The sequence below is a fragment of the Patagioenas fasciata genome, chromosome 15 (genome assembly GCF_037038585.1).
Source record: "Patagioenas fasciata isolate bPatFas1 chromosome 15, bPatFas1.hap1, whole genome shotgun sequence".
Taxonomy (NCBI): Eukaryota; Metazoa; Chordata; class Aves; order Columbiformes; family Columbidae; genus Patagioenas; species Patagioenas fasciata.
The window spans coordinates 14,213,019-14,230,319 of record NC_092534.1 but is presented as its reverse complement, the minus strand read 5'-3'; the positions used below and the strand labels follow the sequence as shown (position 1 = coordinate 14,230,319).

The 17,301-nt window shown below is 54.2% G+C and overlaps 1 protein-coding gene across 2 annotated transcripts in view; it reads right to left on the bottom strand.

Moving 5' to 3' along the window:
* Window positions 1-17,301, bottom strand: part of MMD2 (monocyte to macrophage differentiation associated 2) — a 24,011-nt gene extending 6,710 nt beyond the window's left edge. Inside the window, exons 1-7 of one of the 2 annotated variants that reach the window (XM_065851112.2) lie at window positions 16,707-17,299; window positions 4,878-4,959; window positions 3,851-4,011; window positions 3,686-3,760; window positions 3,288-3,389; window positions 2,640-2,709; window positions 1,480-2,298 (exon numbers count right to left, since the gene is read on the bottom strand). In XM_065851112.2, the coding sequence (XP_065707184.1) occupies window positions 2,095-2,298; window positions 2,640-2,709; window positions 3,288-3,389; window positions 3,686-3,760; window positions 3,851-4,011; window positions 4,878-4,959; window positions 16,707-16,753 (741 nt within the window). In that variant the 5' untranslated portion in view covers window positions 16,754-17,299 and the 3' untranslated portion in view covers window positions 1,480-2,094. Of the gene's footprint in view, window positions 1-1,479; window positions 2,299-2,639; window positions 2,710-3,287; window positions 3,390-3,685; window positions 3,761-3,850; window positions 4,012-4,877; window positions 4,960-16,706 lie in introns of those variants that run through there. The other variant, XM_071814945.1, reaches the window with a different exon arrangement.

Below are 17,301 nucleotides of genomic sequence, written 5' to 3'. Positions count from 1 at the left end.
CTGAGGCACAGAGAAGGGTAATGACTTGCCAGACAGAAAAAATTGCAGGTCCCAGTCTAAGACCCCATATCTTGCTATTCCAAGCCCAAACCTGCTCTACCAACTGCTGATTACTCTCAGCTCATCCTTCTCCTCCCGTCTGGCTGTGGCAGGTGATAGAGCAAGGGCTGGGACCTGGGGACATGGAAGAGGCAGCAGCAGAGACCGGGCTCACTCTGGGTCATTCCCCCCATCCCTAAAACCACCCGTGACCTCAAGAGGTGTCACAGCCCAAAGGCTGCTTTGGGGTGCCTGGGGCAGAGTCCCCCCAGCAGCCCCATGGATCCTTATAGGAACCCTCTGCCTGTGGAAGTGAAAACTCACAGGATTGGGTTTTTTTGCTGACCTGGTGACCACAGCCACCAGGAGGGGAAGAGTATCTGGATACATTCTCTTTGGTGATTTTCTGCCAGGGTGCTGCAGGCTGGGGGACATCCTAAGGTCTGTGGAAGACGGGGCAGAACACGGAGCTCTGCCCCGGAGAAACAGGAGATGTGGGACAGTGGCCATAAATCTCCTTCTCTTGCCACGTTGCACCAAGACTGCTGCAGTTGCAATTAATCAAGAGGCCAAAGAGATGATGGAGAATCGATGCCTCCGGGGGCTCCCAGGGAAGGTGCAGGCAGGGCTGAGAGCAGCACTGCTCTGCCTGCTCCAGCACAGACCCCAGCACAGACCAGACCTTTCTGGTTCCAGCAGCTCTGTCAGAGTGTTTGGGGGGCAGAACCAGGTGTGGTTTACCCATTCCAACAGCATCAGGGCTGCTCCTGGACACCAAGCATTCAAGAAGCAATCAGAAAATGCGCTCAGACACATGGTGTGAATTTTGGGGTTGTCCTATGCAGGGACAGGAGTTGGACTCAATGATCCTTGTGGGTCTCTTCCAACTCAGGACATTCTGTAATTCTGTGATTCTGTGATGGCTGGGCAGGTGCTCCATGTCCAGTTATCCTGCCTTGGAGGGCACTGTGTAGCTGTCGTTAGGGTGGTTTAAAACCCAAGCATCGCTAGGACTACCCTATCACAGCTCACCTCTGAGCATCACACAGTTGTGTCTCCTCTCAGGAATGTCAGAATTTCTCCCAAAAGTGGATTTAAATCTGATACTGAGCTCATCATCAAAATGGGAGCAGAGAAGGAAGGCAGCCCTATGATCCCAGTCCAAGGAGGTTCACTTCCCTCCCTCAAAGACAAAGAAAATCCCCTGATGCGGACAGGCCGACCCCAGCCAGGTGGATGACAGACCTGGATCCCCCCCTGGTCCCCGTCAGATGAAGGCATGTGCATGGCAGAGCCTGGGAGCGGGACTGCCACTCCAGGGAGGAAATATCCGGGGGAAGCTCCAAGGGCCCATCTAGTGGGGATGTACTGAGTCGTGCACTTAATACTGACTTAGAGAAAGTGTTTTCCAATGCTCGGGGACTCTGGGGAGCCCTGGAAGACATTCAAGTTTCAATCTCAGGTAAGGCTTTGTTGAATCGGACCTTCCCACCAAGAACTTGGGAGGGGGCGGTTGGTGCTGACATGACTTGTGACTGTTTAGGAACTCGGGTGGTGTGGGGGTACCAATGTAACCCCCTGCCCAGGTGGAGCAGCCACATGCCCAGGCATCCCGGGGGAAAAGGATCTGGTCCCTCCCCATGCCATGACACCTCCAGTCCCCTGATTTATTCCAGTAGCCAAACCCAGAGTGTCACTGGCCAGGGGTGTGTGGGGCCAAGGTCCCCACTCCCAAGGGATGCTCAGGTCCAGGTGGGTGAGTGGGGCCCCCCCAAGGCCTCGGAGAGTGGTCACTCCCCGTCAGCCAGTCACTGTATTACAAAACCTTGACCTAAAAAAATAAGCAGTTCCCAAGTTTAAAAAGAAAAAAAAAAAAGGAAGAAATATCTGTTTCAGATCAACCTTCGGGCTCTCCTGTCCCAGCGGGAAGGGCACCAGTGGCTGCTGCCCACGGGGTGAGCGGGTGGTTTGGGGTGAGGCCCTGGCGCAGGCTGCCTCCCTGCTCCCCTTCATGCCCCACGTGCCGGTTTGGTGCAAACAATGTCTTTAAGGCATCTACCGGGGTGTTTTAGACTCCAGTGTGCTGGGCCGGTAGAGGTACCTCCAAATGGCGTAGTAGTGGATGCCAGCTCCAATGGCCACGAAGAGGTGCCAGATGGCATGGGCGAAGGGGATGCGGCCATCGCTTTTGAAGAAGACCATGCCCAGGCAGTAGAAGAATCCACCGGCCACCAGCTCCGGGAGACCATCCCTGTTGGGCTGGGGACAAGCAGGGAGGCAGGGCTCAGTGGTGCTGTGACACCCTTGCCGTGTCCTCACCACTCCATCAAGACCAGAAGTATGGCAGGGTGCAGGTAGGACCCTTGCTCTCCCTTTTGCTACACCATCCTCTCCAGCAAGGCAGTGTGGACCCAGTAGCTCAGCTTTGCTACTGGAAATGCACATGGTACCTGCTGGGCACCCAAATCACTTGCAAAACTGAGCCCGGGGCACGTCATGTTTGGGGATGGTTTTATCCATCACCAACCTGCTGGATACAAACCAGCCTCGCTGGGACTTGTCCCTCACACTGAGCCTATGAGTTCCCAGTGTTGGCTTACCATGGAGAGGATGACCAAGGCAGGGAAGAAACCCATGATAACGTAGCACACCAGCTCCACCAGCTTGTACCTGGAACCAACAGAGAAGCTGTTTGGAGGCAGGTGCAGAGGGAAAGTTGAGTTTCACGCCTGTAACGTCTGCTGCTCTACTATAGGAAAAGGGGCAGTGGTGCCACCACAGCACGTCCCATATCCTCATGCTTGTGCCACACCACTGCAAGTGAGGCTAGAACCCTGCTCTGGGGGTGATGGACCCCAACCCTGGTTTGGGAGCTGCCAGCTCAGGGCTAGGTGCTTGAGGCTTCGGGGGAGACAGCTGGAGCCTTTTGCTTTCTATTTGGTGCCACCATGTGGAAGAAGGAATTCATGGCAGCGGATTTCTGCTCTCACGTTCCTGCTCCCACCTCTCTGCCGCCAAAGCTCCTAAAACCAGGGTGCAGATAGGGAAGGATGTGGTCCAAGGAAGCCCTCCTCTACCAGCTGGCCAGCAGGCTGCCCAAGGACCCTGTACCTGTCTGTCTGTCTGCCTGTCTCTATCCCTCTTGCTCTTCCCTACAGCTTGTCTACCTCAAGACGTTACGAGGGACAGGCAGAGCTGAGCTGGGCTCTGTGACACCCACCAGCGTGGGGCCAGGTAGAGACACTCACCGCTCATGGAAGAAGAAAACGTAGATGGTCCCAATAGACGCCATGATCCAGATGATCCAGCGCATGTGGGAGGCCCAGGGACCCAACTCCCGCAGGTTCAGCCTGCAAGACCCAGGTCTGTAGTGAGGGGGGGTCCAGGGCAGCACCCCAGTTGGGGATGCAGGCAGTGAGAGGGGAAATGCTGCCCTCACCCCCATGGCTATCCCACCAAAGGGTCCTCCCAAGTTGTAACTTCAACTTAAAGGGGTTAAAATCTGCAGGATAGGAAGGTTTTGTGGAAAGCGGTACAGCTGCAAGCAGAGCCAAAGCTGGAGAAGGAAACCCTATTTGTTGGTGCCAGACTGATTTTTTCCTCTCCAGTGGGACCAAGTGATGGCGCCCACGCACCAACAACTCACCAGGGAGCGTACGATGCCGCGATGAAGAAGTAGATCACCATCCTATCGAACATGTGCAAGCAGTGCTCCACAGTCCTGTGAGACAGACAGACAGATGGGTCACAGCCTGCAGCACCATGGGCCTCCAGACCTTCTCCCCCCTTCTCAAGCGATCAGGGCTGGTACCTGAGATGCCTCTTCTTCCAGGAGATGGTGTGGAAGATGGTGGAGACAATGAAGAGGCTGGACAAGCCGAAGCCATAGATCCAGGCTGAGATAGTTTCCCACCGGTCATCAGAGAGGATGTAGAGGATGGAGCTGCCGAGGATGCTGGGCAGGATCCAGAACTGGAAGGGAGAAGCAAATCTGTTGTTGACTCTGTGTTTCCATTGATGTCTCATCACTGGAGACATCACAGGCCAGGCTGGACGGGGCTCTGAGCAACCTGAGCTGGGTCAAGGTGTCCTTGCTCATGGCAGCGGACTGGACAAGATGGGACCTTTGAAGGTCCCTTCCAACCCAAACTATTCTATGATTCTGTGATTTTACGATTTAGCAGCTACAATATAGTCTTTGCTTTTCCTTTTAGGGTTTATTTTTTGCTTCTAGTTGAAGCCACCATCTGTAAGGGCCAGGCTGGCTGCCCATACTGCCCAGGCAGGGTCTCTCCCTGGGTGGTGCAGCTCCAAAGTAGGTTCTCCAGGTGGAGGTAGGCAGGAGGAGGATGGACACCTCTGAGTCATCTCCAGGGCTGGGAGCGGGAGCTGCCATCTCCTGAGAGAAACCCTGATGTGAGGAGTGCCTGCTTCGTGGCTGTGTGGGCAACCCCATGGGGCACCCATCACCAATCGCGCTGTGAAAAACACTGCATTTTCAGAGAGCTTTGCAAAATACTCCCTCTCTACTAATCCCACAGCCAGCTTCCCTTTGGACACGGGGCCATGGTGGGTGAGAGCAAGGAAGATGCACACCAGGTTCCACAGGAACATCTGGGGCACATCTGCCTCATCACAGCCTCGAGACCCTCAGGAGCTGCTCCAGGGCTGAACAAAGACGTTTTTAATCATAGAAGCATAGAATCATTCAGGTTGGAAAATACCTTTAAGTTCATGGAGTCCAACCATAAGGACTGGTGTCCTTTGAGGTTCCTCAGGGGACCCGCAGAGAGCTGAGCACTGTCCTCCCTCACCCTGGGACGGGGACAGGGACTCACCGCATGGGTGGCACAATTCGCCGCGTGCTCGTACTCTGTCGGCTGGTACCTGCAGTTGGACGGGACGCGGTGATTCATGAACCTGCAGCGAGAAGCAAGGCGAGAAACACACTCAGGGGATGGGTTTTGGGGGAAAGACCTTTTGGAGGGGCCTGCAAGTGACCCTGGCTTGTCCATCTGTCTGTCCCCAAATGCCAGGACCCCAGGTCTTGCTCTGCTCCCGCGCAGACTGAAGCATTTCCCGGTAGCCGCCGTTGCTGGGAGAGCAGAAGGCAGGAGGTGGCTCTGCCTGCTGCTGTGGGCAGAACAGACAGGGCAGCCCCAGCAGTGAAGAGGACACATGGTGCAGCAGGGGGACCTGCTGCAAGTCCCCAACCCACCCAGCAGTGACACCCTCATGTCACAGCAGTGTGCCTAGCCTCAACAGGGTTATCTCCCATGATACTTTCAGTTTCTGGGTACCACCTGCATCTACCTCCTGCTCATGGGGGCTATGTGTCCCAGCACAGATTGCTGCAGGGGGCAGCCCCACCACACTCCCTTGGAAACCTGGGTCTTTATTTCTGTTTCCCTTAGTCCAAGGTATCAGCTTCCTCTTGGCTTTCAGAGGAACGTATTGATTTCCGCTGTCAGATCCAACACACAGTGTTGGGCTTGGCTAGTCCACTGCTAGGTACGTAATGCTGTATTAAGACGCAAGTTAAACGTGTACCCATGATAACAGGTCAGAGCAAAGCGCCGCCTTGCTCGGCATCCTTTTCTGGCAGAAGCCAGCAGTGGAGTCTTGGCAAAAGGGAAAAAGAAATGGGCAAATAGAGAGTGATCCTTCCCTGGCTGCTGCTGGTAATCAGGGGTTTAAAGACCTTTTCTGCTGTGGTTCAGGTCAGTATGGCCACGCTGAGCAGGGCTGCGCTGCTGGACCTGGGTTAATTTGCTTTCTGACCCTGTTAGCTCCCGGCTCCGGCACCATCTGCAGTGTGTTTCACAGCTGAGCTGTGCCTGGTGAGGGGGCTGGCAGGACCTTGCTGCTGGGCACAGGGTGACCCCTCGGTCTGGGGCACTGGGAAAGGCAGTAAATGTCCCCTCTCCCTGTCCCCAAGCCATCCACCCCCGAGCGGACTCCTCTGCCATCTCCCGCCTGCTCAGCCCCACCGCGTGAGCCTCTATCTGTTAAACATGAGGCAGGATGGATTAAATATTTCAAATAATAAGGATTTGAGTGGCCACAGCAGGCCCGGGCATGCGAGGAGCTCCCCAGAAAGCAGCAGTGACAGCCCACATGGGGACCGTGTCCCCAGCCCTGCACTGCCTGCTGCCAGACCCCAGCACTGCGAGAAGTGTGGTCATTGTCACCAAAAAGTGGCTTGAATTGAGAGGGGGAAAAAGACGGGATTAGGCTCCCACCACTCTTCAAGTCGAGGACTCGCGCTGCGTAAAGCCAGGCTTAGCAAGGCTGATGTGGCTGGGAAGCAGCCGGGCATCCCTGTGGTGGTGGCTGTGCCTGGCATGCCATCGCCTCCATCCCAGGGGACACCAGGGCCACCTTCTCCATCCCAGTGCTCCAGCCACGAAGGCTGGCCAGGTTCCCTGCGCTGGAGCCATGTCCCCCTGGTAGGATGACATTAGTGTCCCCAGCGTTGCCAAGAGACTGTCCCCAGCTCCCCTTCGCTCTCTGCTTCCCTTTCTTTTCCCTTTTAATAATAAGAAGCCGGGGGGGCTAAGCCCAGACATCCCGCCTGACGTTGCGGTTGCTGAGGAAACGTGTACGAGGCTTTTCCTTTAATTTATTTGTTTTAACAAAGCCCCGCGTGGTCTCCCCTCTGCTCTGGCAGTTGCTGTTCAGAGCAGTAACAGGGAACGGTGAAGGGGCTGGTTCCCACAGCCCCTGCCCACCAGGGCTGAGCAGTGCCTGGAGCGTTTGGGAAGGGATGCCTGGGGTGCAAATATCCTCCCCAGCTCTGATACAGGGATGGAGAGGCTGGGAACGGCCACCCCATGGCATGAGGTCAAACAGCACATGCATCCCTGAAGCCCAAAGGCATGCTGGTGCGGCTGCTGCAAGCACTCGCTTGTCCCAGAGGGAGGAATAGATCCAGGAGGATCTTTATTTTGACCTGGGGAAAGATTGCTCTGGTTTTCCTGCCCTGCTTTCTAATAAGCACCATCCTGTGAAGGATGGGAAATGGCGCATCACAGATGCAGGACCTGACTGCAAATTCCTGGGCCAGGCCAGGTACAGCGGGGCCCTCCCAGGGCAGCCAGCATTGCATTTTGGGGCTAGTTGGGCACATTTTTGTTGTCTTCCGTGCTCAGGAACAGAGTGGTACAAACAAACATGGGAGCTGCCAGTGTTTGCACATCTGCTGGCAGGGAAGGATGAGTGCAGGGTTGTTTCCTCACCTTCTCTCCTGGGACTTTATCTCCCAGACCATCCCAGGACGCTAAGTGTCCATCCAGCTCATCACCATGGGTACACAGGGAGCCTTGTGTCACTCCCAGCCTGCAGAAAGTTGCCGTACCAGTGTGCAAAACCAGCCTCAACCCTGAGCTCCAGCCTGGACAGACGGATGGACACACTCAGGGAATGCACCTGTTACTCTCATTAGAACTGATGAAAGCCCAAAGCAGCCGAGAGCCACGAGGGAGGCTGCTGTGTGTTTCCCAGCCCCAGCTCTGTGCAGTGGGGTTCGGAGAAGGGGAATTGTGGGCAGCCAGGCAGAGCTCTGGGGTTTTTCAATGCAAGAAAATAAGGAGAAGAAGGGAAACACCAACCCAAACTGAGATTTGATCCCCTACAGCAAGTCTCCTGCCCAACTGGCTGAATCCACGGTCATCACCAGCTCCATGTCATTGCACCCATAAGCTTGGGGACACCCTGGCACTGTCCCTGGGGTGGGAGGAGATGAGAACGGGTTGTCCCCAACAGCCTCCAGCCTACAGCACCACCCACCCAGGGACCCAGCAAACCATGATGAGGTGGCTCACTAGGCGCGATGGGTCCATGAAGCCACAGACAGGTGATTACACACCAGCTGAGCAGTTCAATGCATTTTAGGACTGCAAAGTTCCAAAGATGCAGAAATGTTTAAAAACTGATGAACATCAGGAACACGAGCATGTTCATTCTCAGGGATGGTGCATGGGAAGCCGAGACCCGAGGGGCTCCCGGCAGCTTTTTCTCCCAGTGCCAGTTCTGGCAGACACTATATGGTCCAGCTATATGAAGATGGGGGGGCTGGTGGGGGTCCAAGCAAAGGTTATTCAGTGCAGCCCCAGGGGTTTTGCCTGCCCTGCTTGTGCCTGCTTCCCCCTGGCCCCTTTCCCAGGGAGGGAGCCTGAAAAGGGCCGGTACAGCAGGCTCTGGATGGGGAAACAAAGAGCCCCTTGTCCCAGGCAGCCAGGGCAAAGTGCAGAGCCGGCTTCCCAGGCTTGTTCCTTTCTCCTTCTCTTTCTCCCACTCTGTTTTTTTGTGGCTTTGGGGTTTCTTTTTTAAAGACTTTTATCCAAGAACAAAGTTCTGACCTTAAAAATCAGGCAGATCTGCCTGGCTCTTGCTTTGCTGGGGTGGGAGGGAAGAAGGTAAAAAGGGGATTAAATTAAATTATTCCTCGGAGTCCCTCATGTGTGAGGATTTGAGCATCTGAGCTCTTCTGGGGACACCAAGACAACCTGCATCAACCACTGCATTGGCACCTGCTATAAATCAGGCTATAGGCATGACATGTGGCTGTGTATCTACATATTTAGGAGCTGGGCTCCCCCTGCACATTGCTGAGACTGTGACCATGGCTGTGACACTTGAAAACCACCACATCCTCTTCAGAACTTGCGAATTAAATGCCAGAGCCATGTGTTGCACTATGGGATAGGGGTTTGAAGGAGCAGCCGGCATGTCCGAGTTCATTCGCAGGTGATGTGAATCTCCCCAGACTATCTAATCTCTACAAGTTTCACCTGAGAATGGCTTATAAAAGGGCTGGGCTTGCTCAAGCCCTAGTCCAATGTTTTTGGAGGTGAGTTGCTGGTTTCCTGTGTGTTTACTCCTTTGCCCAGGGAACTGTGTTCTCTGCTGGGATGCTCCTGGAGATTTGACTGTAAATCAAGGGGATTTCTCCTTGTGACTGGATGTCACAACTAGGTTTGGGTTTTTTTAAGTAATAGATGAGCTGTTGAAGGATTGTATCCTGATGGTGGCTTCTTATCAGAGAGGAAGGCTGGGGAAAGCCTTTGCTGGGTGCTGACCAGCAGTGGTGTTAAGTCCTGCTGGGGTCCTTTATCTTGTCCCTTAGCAGAGCAAGTGGTGTGATGCCTGAAGTGATAGTAAGGGAGCAGATGTGTCCCTGCAGGGCAGACTGGCCCCAGATCCCTCTTCAGTGCATGGTCTGGATTTGCCCTAAAGATCCCAGAAGCTGCGCACCCAATGCAGATGCTGGTGCTTGGATGTCAGGCTTGTGCTGACATGCAAGCTGCTGCAGTGACATCCCTGTGATCTGGGGCTTGTTGTATGCTCTGCTTCTGACCTGTAATCTGGTAATTCTCCAGCTGTGGTCCCTGCTAAGAGGCTTCATCCCCCTGAGCTCCTCTGTGGATCATAATTAGCTCAGTCTTGGGGAGCTGCGTGTGATGATGTGGTGCGGGGCCCTGAGCGCTGCTCATTAAGGGGGTGTGATCCCACGATGCAGGAGATAGAGCAGGACCACAGGGATATGCTCAGGGCCAGGACATCAATTCTGCAACTCAGTGACACAGGAAAGGCTCAGCAGCCCTCCTCTCTCTCCCCATGGTTGTATCTCCTGGTGTGGAGCCTCCAGACTCTGCAGCACCACAAAGCTACTTCATCCAGCCTGGGAATGCTTGGGAAATCCTGCATTCCCTTTCTATCCATTGACACAGGAGTACTTGCCACTGGGAAGCAGAAATGCAAAGGCTCAGGCAGATGCTGCCCAGCACTGCCATCTGCAGAGCCACCCACATGGGCATGTGCACCCTGTGAAGAGCTGAAATCTTTGTTTTCATGCCTCCTCTTTGGTGCTTGCATGCTCCTACATGAACATATGGTGCTCCTGGTTTGGAAAGCTGAGCTCTGTGTGCTGTAAGCTCATGAATCTGCTCCCTGAGCTGGGGAAGAAGGGGCAGCCAGGACAAACCTGCTCCGTGGGCTGCTCCTTTGACTCCAGCCTGTCCCATGTGAGAAGCAGCAAGATGGCAAAGCATCTTGTTTTGTGCTGCTTCCTGGCGTCACGCAAAGAGCTGGCAGCTTGGGTAGGGAGTGACTGAGCCAGCAAACTGAAAGGCTTTTCATCTAAACCAGCGTCTCTCAACCTTTCTTATGGGTAAACCAGCAGATTGCCAGATTTCTGATGTAACCTGCTCAGAAGCCCCCAGTGCAAGCTTTGCTTCCACAACGCAAGTCAAAATGGGCTGCAGATTGAATGCTCATGTATCACCTCCTGATAGCCCTCAGCCTGATTTAACATGTTCCCAGCACTCTCACATGTGGGGACACCCTGAGATGGTTGTAGACCATAGCCTGGATACCAGGAGAAACACTGAACAAGTCCACTTGCCTACTGAGAGATGCTCCCAGGCATGGACCACGTGCTCAGCTGTGTCCCTGCTGTGTCTGGTCCTGAGCTGTCCCCCATGGAGGGACAGGGAAGTCCCTTCCCAGTACAACCTGCTCCACCAGCAGTGGGTACACAAGGGGCTGAGCCTGGCGGGAGGGAATATGCTGATGTTATTTCCCTGACAACACCAAGGCTAGACCTGATTCCTGTTCCCATCAAAGACAGCCACGGGATGCTCCAAGCCAGGCTAGGCACAAACACAGACCATTTCTGCACCCATGAGAACCCATAAATATCTAGCAGGGCTTGGTTGGTGGGTGGAAAGTCAGCAGGTAATTCCCAGCAGGGCCATAACTGTCCATATTCCCACCCTCTGTGCAGGGGTATTTATTTTTCTCTCTGGCAGGCTTTCTGCTTTTTATGTAGATGGTATCTCTGAGTCTTCCAAGGTAATTCATGACCCTGCAACTACAGCAGAGCTGTTTGTTTATTCACAACAGATGGGTTTGGTGAGTGTTTCCCAAATTACTTTCTGAGCTGGGACTTCTTGTTTCATTTGGTGCTCATGAGACCTCCAACAACAGCTGATTAGTCACAAAATGACTCTGATGTCCCAGGTGTTTAAAAAAATCTTAGGAGGACTGTTTCCAGAACTGAAAATTGTCTATTATTCACAATTTTCTTGTTTGGGAAGTCACTGTGAATGTTCCTTGCTGCCTTGTCGGTGTTGCCATGAGCACTGAAGCCAGTGGGATTAGTCCTGAGTTGGTTCTGCCAGGTTAAACTTTGCAACAGTCCAAGGAGGGCAGGAGTGAGTGCGACCACTGACCCCTCTGCCCACTTTGGGACAGTCTGGGGGGCTGGACTCTTCCCAGCCTCCAACCTTGGCTGCCACTGTCACTGTTAAATTACACGGGCAGGTGGTGGTTTCTCAGGTCTGTGAAGTTTCCCCAGAGCATCCCTCAAGAGCCAGAGCCTGGCTCTCATTTGGGATTCCTGGATGCTGCTCAAGTACAAATGATACCTGTAAACTCAGCAAATGCCTCTGGACAATGAATGCACAGAAGGAGAACCATGCATTTCACCACTCAGGAGAGCAAATACTAGGATTTCCATTAGTATTTGTAACAGAGCAGGGCTGTGTCTGATGCTGTGGTACCAGCTGGTGCTGCTGAGCGCAGCAGAGCAGGTAACTCCTTGCTCCTGACCTGCTGATCGCTCTCTGCATAAAATCCTTTCCTCAGCAGCAGCAAGCCTGGACTATGAACTTGAACAGGAGCATAAACCCAGAGCAAAGCTCTCCTGAAGGTCAGCACTGCTCAGCTCAACTCATTGACATCTGAAGCAAACATCAGGAGTATGACGCTCGTGGTATCACGTTATCAGAAGTTGTGGCATATCACATTGAGCCCATCTGACTCTGGATTTTCATGGCATGAAAATGCTGAGGCTCAGTTTCACCTAGAGAACCCCAAATAGAGACCTGAGCCCTGTGTGTTGGATCACACCTCTGCTGTCTTGCTCAGCTCCTGCTCTGAGCATCCATCCCCTGGCAGCACCTCTGGGTAGTCAACCAACCTCCTTCTGCAGCTCCAAGAGCAATGACCTGAAATAACAGTTGTGCTCTTTTCCCTTCCTTTCCATAGGAGCTGTAGTCGGTTTGCATTGCTTTGTCTCGCTGTGGAGCTGGGGGTGTGGGAAGGAGGAGGGGAGACAGCGAGCCTGGGGACAGTCCTGGCACAGCCCCATCTCTCACATTCGCTGACCTGCAGTGGCTTGAATTTCCCATGCGTCGTGTTGGCAGCCACCTCGTGAAGCTGGCCATAGCGAGCTGTGCCAAAGAATCACATCGGGCTGACATCCAACACCAGCTGAAGGAGGGAAAAGACCATCGTACATCCATTTCCCAGGCAGACAAGAGACTGGCCTTCCCCCAGAAGAACAGGGCTTGGCTGCTGCTGTGCATCTCCAGGGTGCTGATCCCCACCTGAGCCTGTCCTGCATGGTCTCCTGACCCTCTCAAAGGAGAGAAAGGGGCAGTTTGAGGGAATGCCCCATCCCCAGCCAGCTGTGCAAATGATGGTCTTGAGTATCTGTCTTTTAAATACTTGCTTCCAATGATAACTGCACCCTGGGCATCTAAGCCTACCTGAGATGAATCCTACTACTGCTATCTTAGAATCATTTGGGTTGGAAGAGACCCGTCAGATTGAGTCCAACCACAACCTAACTCTAGCACTAAATCATGTCCATAAGAAACTAATCTATGCATCTTTTAAACACAGGGATGGTGACTCAAACACTTCCCTGGGCAGCCTGTTCCAGTGCTAAGATATCCTCTTAAGAAGGTGTCTGAGTCAGCCTGGGCTCACAGTGATCAGTATTGAATTGGTCAGTGACACCAGGTGATCCTGGTATTTTGGGAAGACTCCTCATTCCTCGGAGTGATGCCTTTCACAGCAAGGAGATACGCTCAGCCAGAGGGCAGCCCAGGAGGTCTTACTGGGGCTGCTGAGGAGCTCCTGCCTCCTAAGCAGCTCAGAGCTGTGATATTGATGCTTGAAAGCATCTCCCTTCTCACCACTTCATCCCACGTGGGCTGTAGGGGAAGCAGGGCTCTTGGAAAGCATCTTGGTGTGTGTGGGAGCGGGCAAGGGCTGCTGGTGCTTTCGTTGTGAAGCAAATGGGGACTCGACCTTCCCTATGCAGTAGCTGTGCTCAGGCTGTCAGCCTGGTGTTGCTTTTTCTTGTGTTTGGGGTCTGAGCACCCCAGTGTTTTCTCTCACTCCTATTTCTGCTGGTTCTCCCCTCCTGCCTGGAGATGCTGGAGGAGGATTCTGTGAAGGTCTCCTTGCTCAGTAATTATGGGTGCAGGGAGCGGTAAAGAAGGTGCCTTTCCCTGAACTCAGGATTTGCTTTTGGGCAAATGTAGAGTTCAGATCTCCATCCCCTTGTGCCAGTGAAGAGGTGGCAGTGTCTACATTGCAGACACTGGACAAGTGAGGACAAGGCTGGACCATGCACCTACAAAGGCCCCTGCTCTCCCTAACCTCCTGCTTCTTATGGACTGGGAAATTAATGTAGATTTTTCTGGCTGCTCCTCTTTCTTACTCTGCACAGGGCAAGACAAGCAAATGCAATAGGATTTAGAGCCTTCTACATGAACAAAGCGAATTGTGGCCTGCTATCAGTTAATTAGGATGATTCAGTGCCCTGTGCAGCCTGCAGCTCCCAGCAAACCCCTCTCCCCTGGCTGCTCCGGAGCTGCTGAAGCTGGACAGATGCAGCAGCTCCCTGCTTGATTGTGTTTCTTTTAAATGATGACTCTGGATGGCAAAAGTCTGGGAAGTATTTTGTATCCCTGTAGAGAGATCAAGGCTGAATTGTGGCTACATGGGCAGGAGGCACCAGAATGCTGAGCAAAAAGTGGGTCAAAGTGTGGTCAAAGCCAGGGGTGAGGTGGAGGGATCAGTTACTGGCTCACTGTGACCTGGATGATGAGTTTAAGTGATGAAGATGTGACTTGCACCAGTCTGTTGCTCTGGGGGGAAACCAGCAGCAATTTGGTGAGCTCGGAGAAGGAGAGGAAAGGGTTGGAGGGAGAGTGGGGGAATAATGATCCAGTGGATAGATAAAGCAGGAGGAATCATATCTGCTCCCAGCATCACGGCTGGATTTGGCCTGTTGGGGAGGAGATAGCTATTGCTCGCCATGGCGCAGGCTGTGAACAACACAGCCTTGCAGCAACAGCTCTTTTTAACTCCTTTTCCCCATGGAAGAGCCTCCTGCAGACCCTACAGCAGAGCAGAAACCACAGAGAGCCTCATTTATAACCACAACCTGTTCAAGCGGCATTGCCATTTATCCCTGTTCCCACCACGGAGACAGCCCCCTCCACTTACTTTCTTCCCTTCCACCCCACCCGTGATGCTCCATCTCTGAAGCCCAGCCCGGAGGGGTTCAGGGACATTCCAGTGACCCTCCAACCCCGAGTTTTCTCCTGGCATTTCACGAAATGCTGCCGCATTGATCGCTGCCTTTCATCTCTTTGTTCAAAGCCCGGTGCCTTCTCTGCAGCTTTCACACAACAGGTCTTTCATCACCATGCTGTATTTTATTTATTTCTTTTGATGGTTGTATTGATGGCCAAGTTCCTCCTTTCTTGCTCCTTGCAAGAATTAGATAAAATGACATTAAAAATGAAGCTGTTCCAGGTTTTTCCACCACAAAGAAAACTTCCTGCTATTTTTTTTTCCCAAGGAAGGCCATAAGCAAGAGTTTCTCATCCTCTGAAAAGATGTCGCAAGGTGCTTCTGATGCCTTGAAGTGCATGTGCCACCATGAGTCCTGTGGTTCCTGCTCACCCCAGTCCCCATTGTAGAGCCTGGTCCCTCTTGCTTGCAGCCCAGAGAAGCTGACAGAGCATCCCTGGCACAGAGGAATGAGCTGCTTTTAGGGTTTCTTTTGGGATATGCCACAGTGGAGCATTTCTCAGGAGAGGAATGCTGCTGTGTGTCGAGCACGGTGAGGATGAGGATTAACTAACTGTTATTTTTAAGCACTAGGCTAAGAGGATCTCTGTGGCGATGCAGGGAGCTCTGGGTTAGCATCATGTGCTGACAACTGCCTTTGTGTGTCTTGGGGTGAAAGCCAAGGGAGCACCCATCTCGTTCTACTCCCCATCCAGCCCCTGGCACCCAGCAAGAAGCAAAGGATGCCCTGTGGACCTGATCCTTCCCACGTTCCACAGCCCCTGCCCCACACATGGGCTCTGTCCCTACAAGGCACTCTGTAACACCCCATCCCTCTTTAACAAGTTGTCTCTAGAAAACATCACTATGAGGTTGGAGCATCAGTATTTTTGGATGAATCAAGCAACAGGTTGGCAGGTGCATTCTGCTGAGGGGCAGGCCCTGCTCTGCTGCCCAGCTCCCAAAGAGCCTCTGCACCACTGCCATGGGGCAAAGATACAGTTCTCCTGTTCTGGGAGTACAGGGCTTCACTCGGTTCCATCTCCCCCTGGCCCTCCCCTCTGCTTGCCAGCTGGGAAAAACAGTTTTGAATTCTCTGTTTTCACAAGGAGTTTTGGAGCAGGTGCATTGTGCCGACCTGCTGGGTACCTCCTGCATCTCCCCCAGGCAAAGGTCATTAGGAGACAGTTACAGCATCAAAATGGTCTTTGAGCAGGTACCCATGTTTCAAGCAGCTTTTGAGGTGCAAGCATGGATTTTTGCTGTGGGACACTTGGAAGGAGAGGAGCTGGTGGTGTGGGGATGGTGGAAGAGAGGTGTCCTGCCCTTACCCAGCCCAGGCAAACACCCTTCAGGAATGGTCCTGTCTGGAGCAGGCAAGAAACGCCATCACCACTTCTTTCCAGACAAGTTTTTCTCTGGTATGTGCCTCTAACAGGACCACTGGGAGTCTGGCAGTGACAGCAGCAGAGCCGAATGTGCCCAGGAGCTGTGCCAGCCTGTGGGACCCTCCACAGCCATGATAACATCCCCACCACAGTCACAGGGAGCAGAGTCTGTCCTTGGTCTAACACTGAGCACCCCCCTGAGCCCTGTCTGGCCGTGCGTCGCCCAGCACTGTGTGATCTGACTCATCCTCGGCCACCCAGCGTGCCATGGGCTGTGGGCGGCTGCTGTCCCCGTGTCACCCACCAGCTTCCCCTGCTAAGAGCCACATCTGATCCTGCAGCAGCGTGCGTGGCCGAGTGCCCTCTGACCTGTACCCAGCGGTCCTCAGGTTTCCCCCTACGCAGGTAATGCCACGAGGTTTCCTACCACACCTGAGCTGTTAAAACAAGTCCCTGCTGCTGCTGGAAAACCTCCCTTGAAGGGGGAAGGATCCACCACCAAGTAATTCCATGGGAACCCTGTGTATCCATCAGCTCCAGGCTGGGGGAGCCACCTGGAGTGGATGTCACCTGGGTCCAGTGGAACCCTGGGCAACATTGGTCCCTCCACGGAGGTTTTGCAGCCAGTGATGGGGTCTGTCCCCCAGCAATGGGAGGACAACGGTGAAGTTAGACCGAGCGAAAGGCAGCGAGGGCTCCCAAGGATGCTCAGAATTCCTTAAGGATGCAGAAAGGCAGGTAATCTTCTCCCGAAAGCTCAGCCAGCACCTGCCCTGGGCTTTGGGGCACTCAGCAGGTTTCGAAGGTCCCTTGGGGCTCCCTCCCCGCTGGAGCCGAGCCCGGGGCTGTCCGGGGGCTCTGCAAGCACCCGGGGGTCTGGGACCAGCGCACCGACGGCTTTACCTGGCGTAGCGCGTCTTCTGGAAGTCCAGGACCCGGGACACGAACATCTCGGCGGTGCCATGGGGGGGTCTGGCGGCGGCTGCGCAGCCCCGGGAGAACCGCAGCAACTCCGCGGGCTCCGGCGGGGCGAGGAGGAGAAGGGGCGGCTGGTCCAGCCCAGCCCGGTCCCGGCCCCTTCCCGCCTCCCCCTCCCCGGCTGCTCGGGAAAGCGACACGAGGAAAACAAAGGCGACCTCCGGGAGGGGGGAGCCAGCCCCGCTGCCGCCCTCAGATGTGCGAAGAGGAGGAGGAGGAGGAAGAAAAAAGGAAGGGGGGGGATCCCGTCCAACTCCACCCGGCCAAAGCAACCTGCACGATCTCCCCCAGCCGCCCCGGCAGCTTTAAGCACAGCTAAAAATACTCTCCCCCTCCTCTCCGCCACCCCCGGAGGATCAAATAGCAGCAGATTTGAATTGAAAATGTGATTAAAGCATCGGGGAGGGAAGGAGGGAGGGAGTGGCGGGTGCAGGCAGGCTGTCCGCTCCCCCGGCCACATTGCCCACGGCTGGGTCCCCCACGAGGGACACCGCGATGTCCCTGCCTGCTCCAGGGCCAG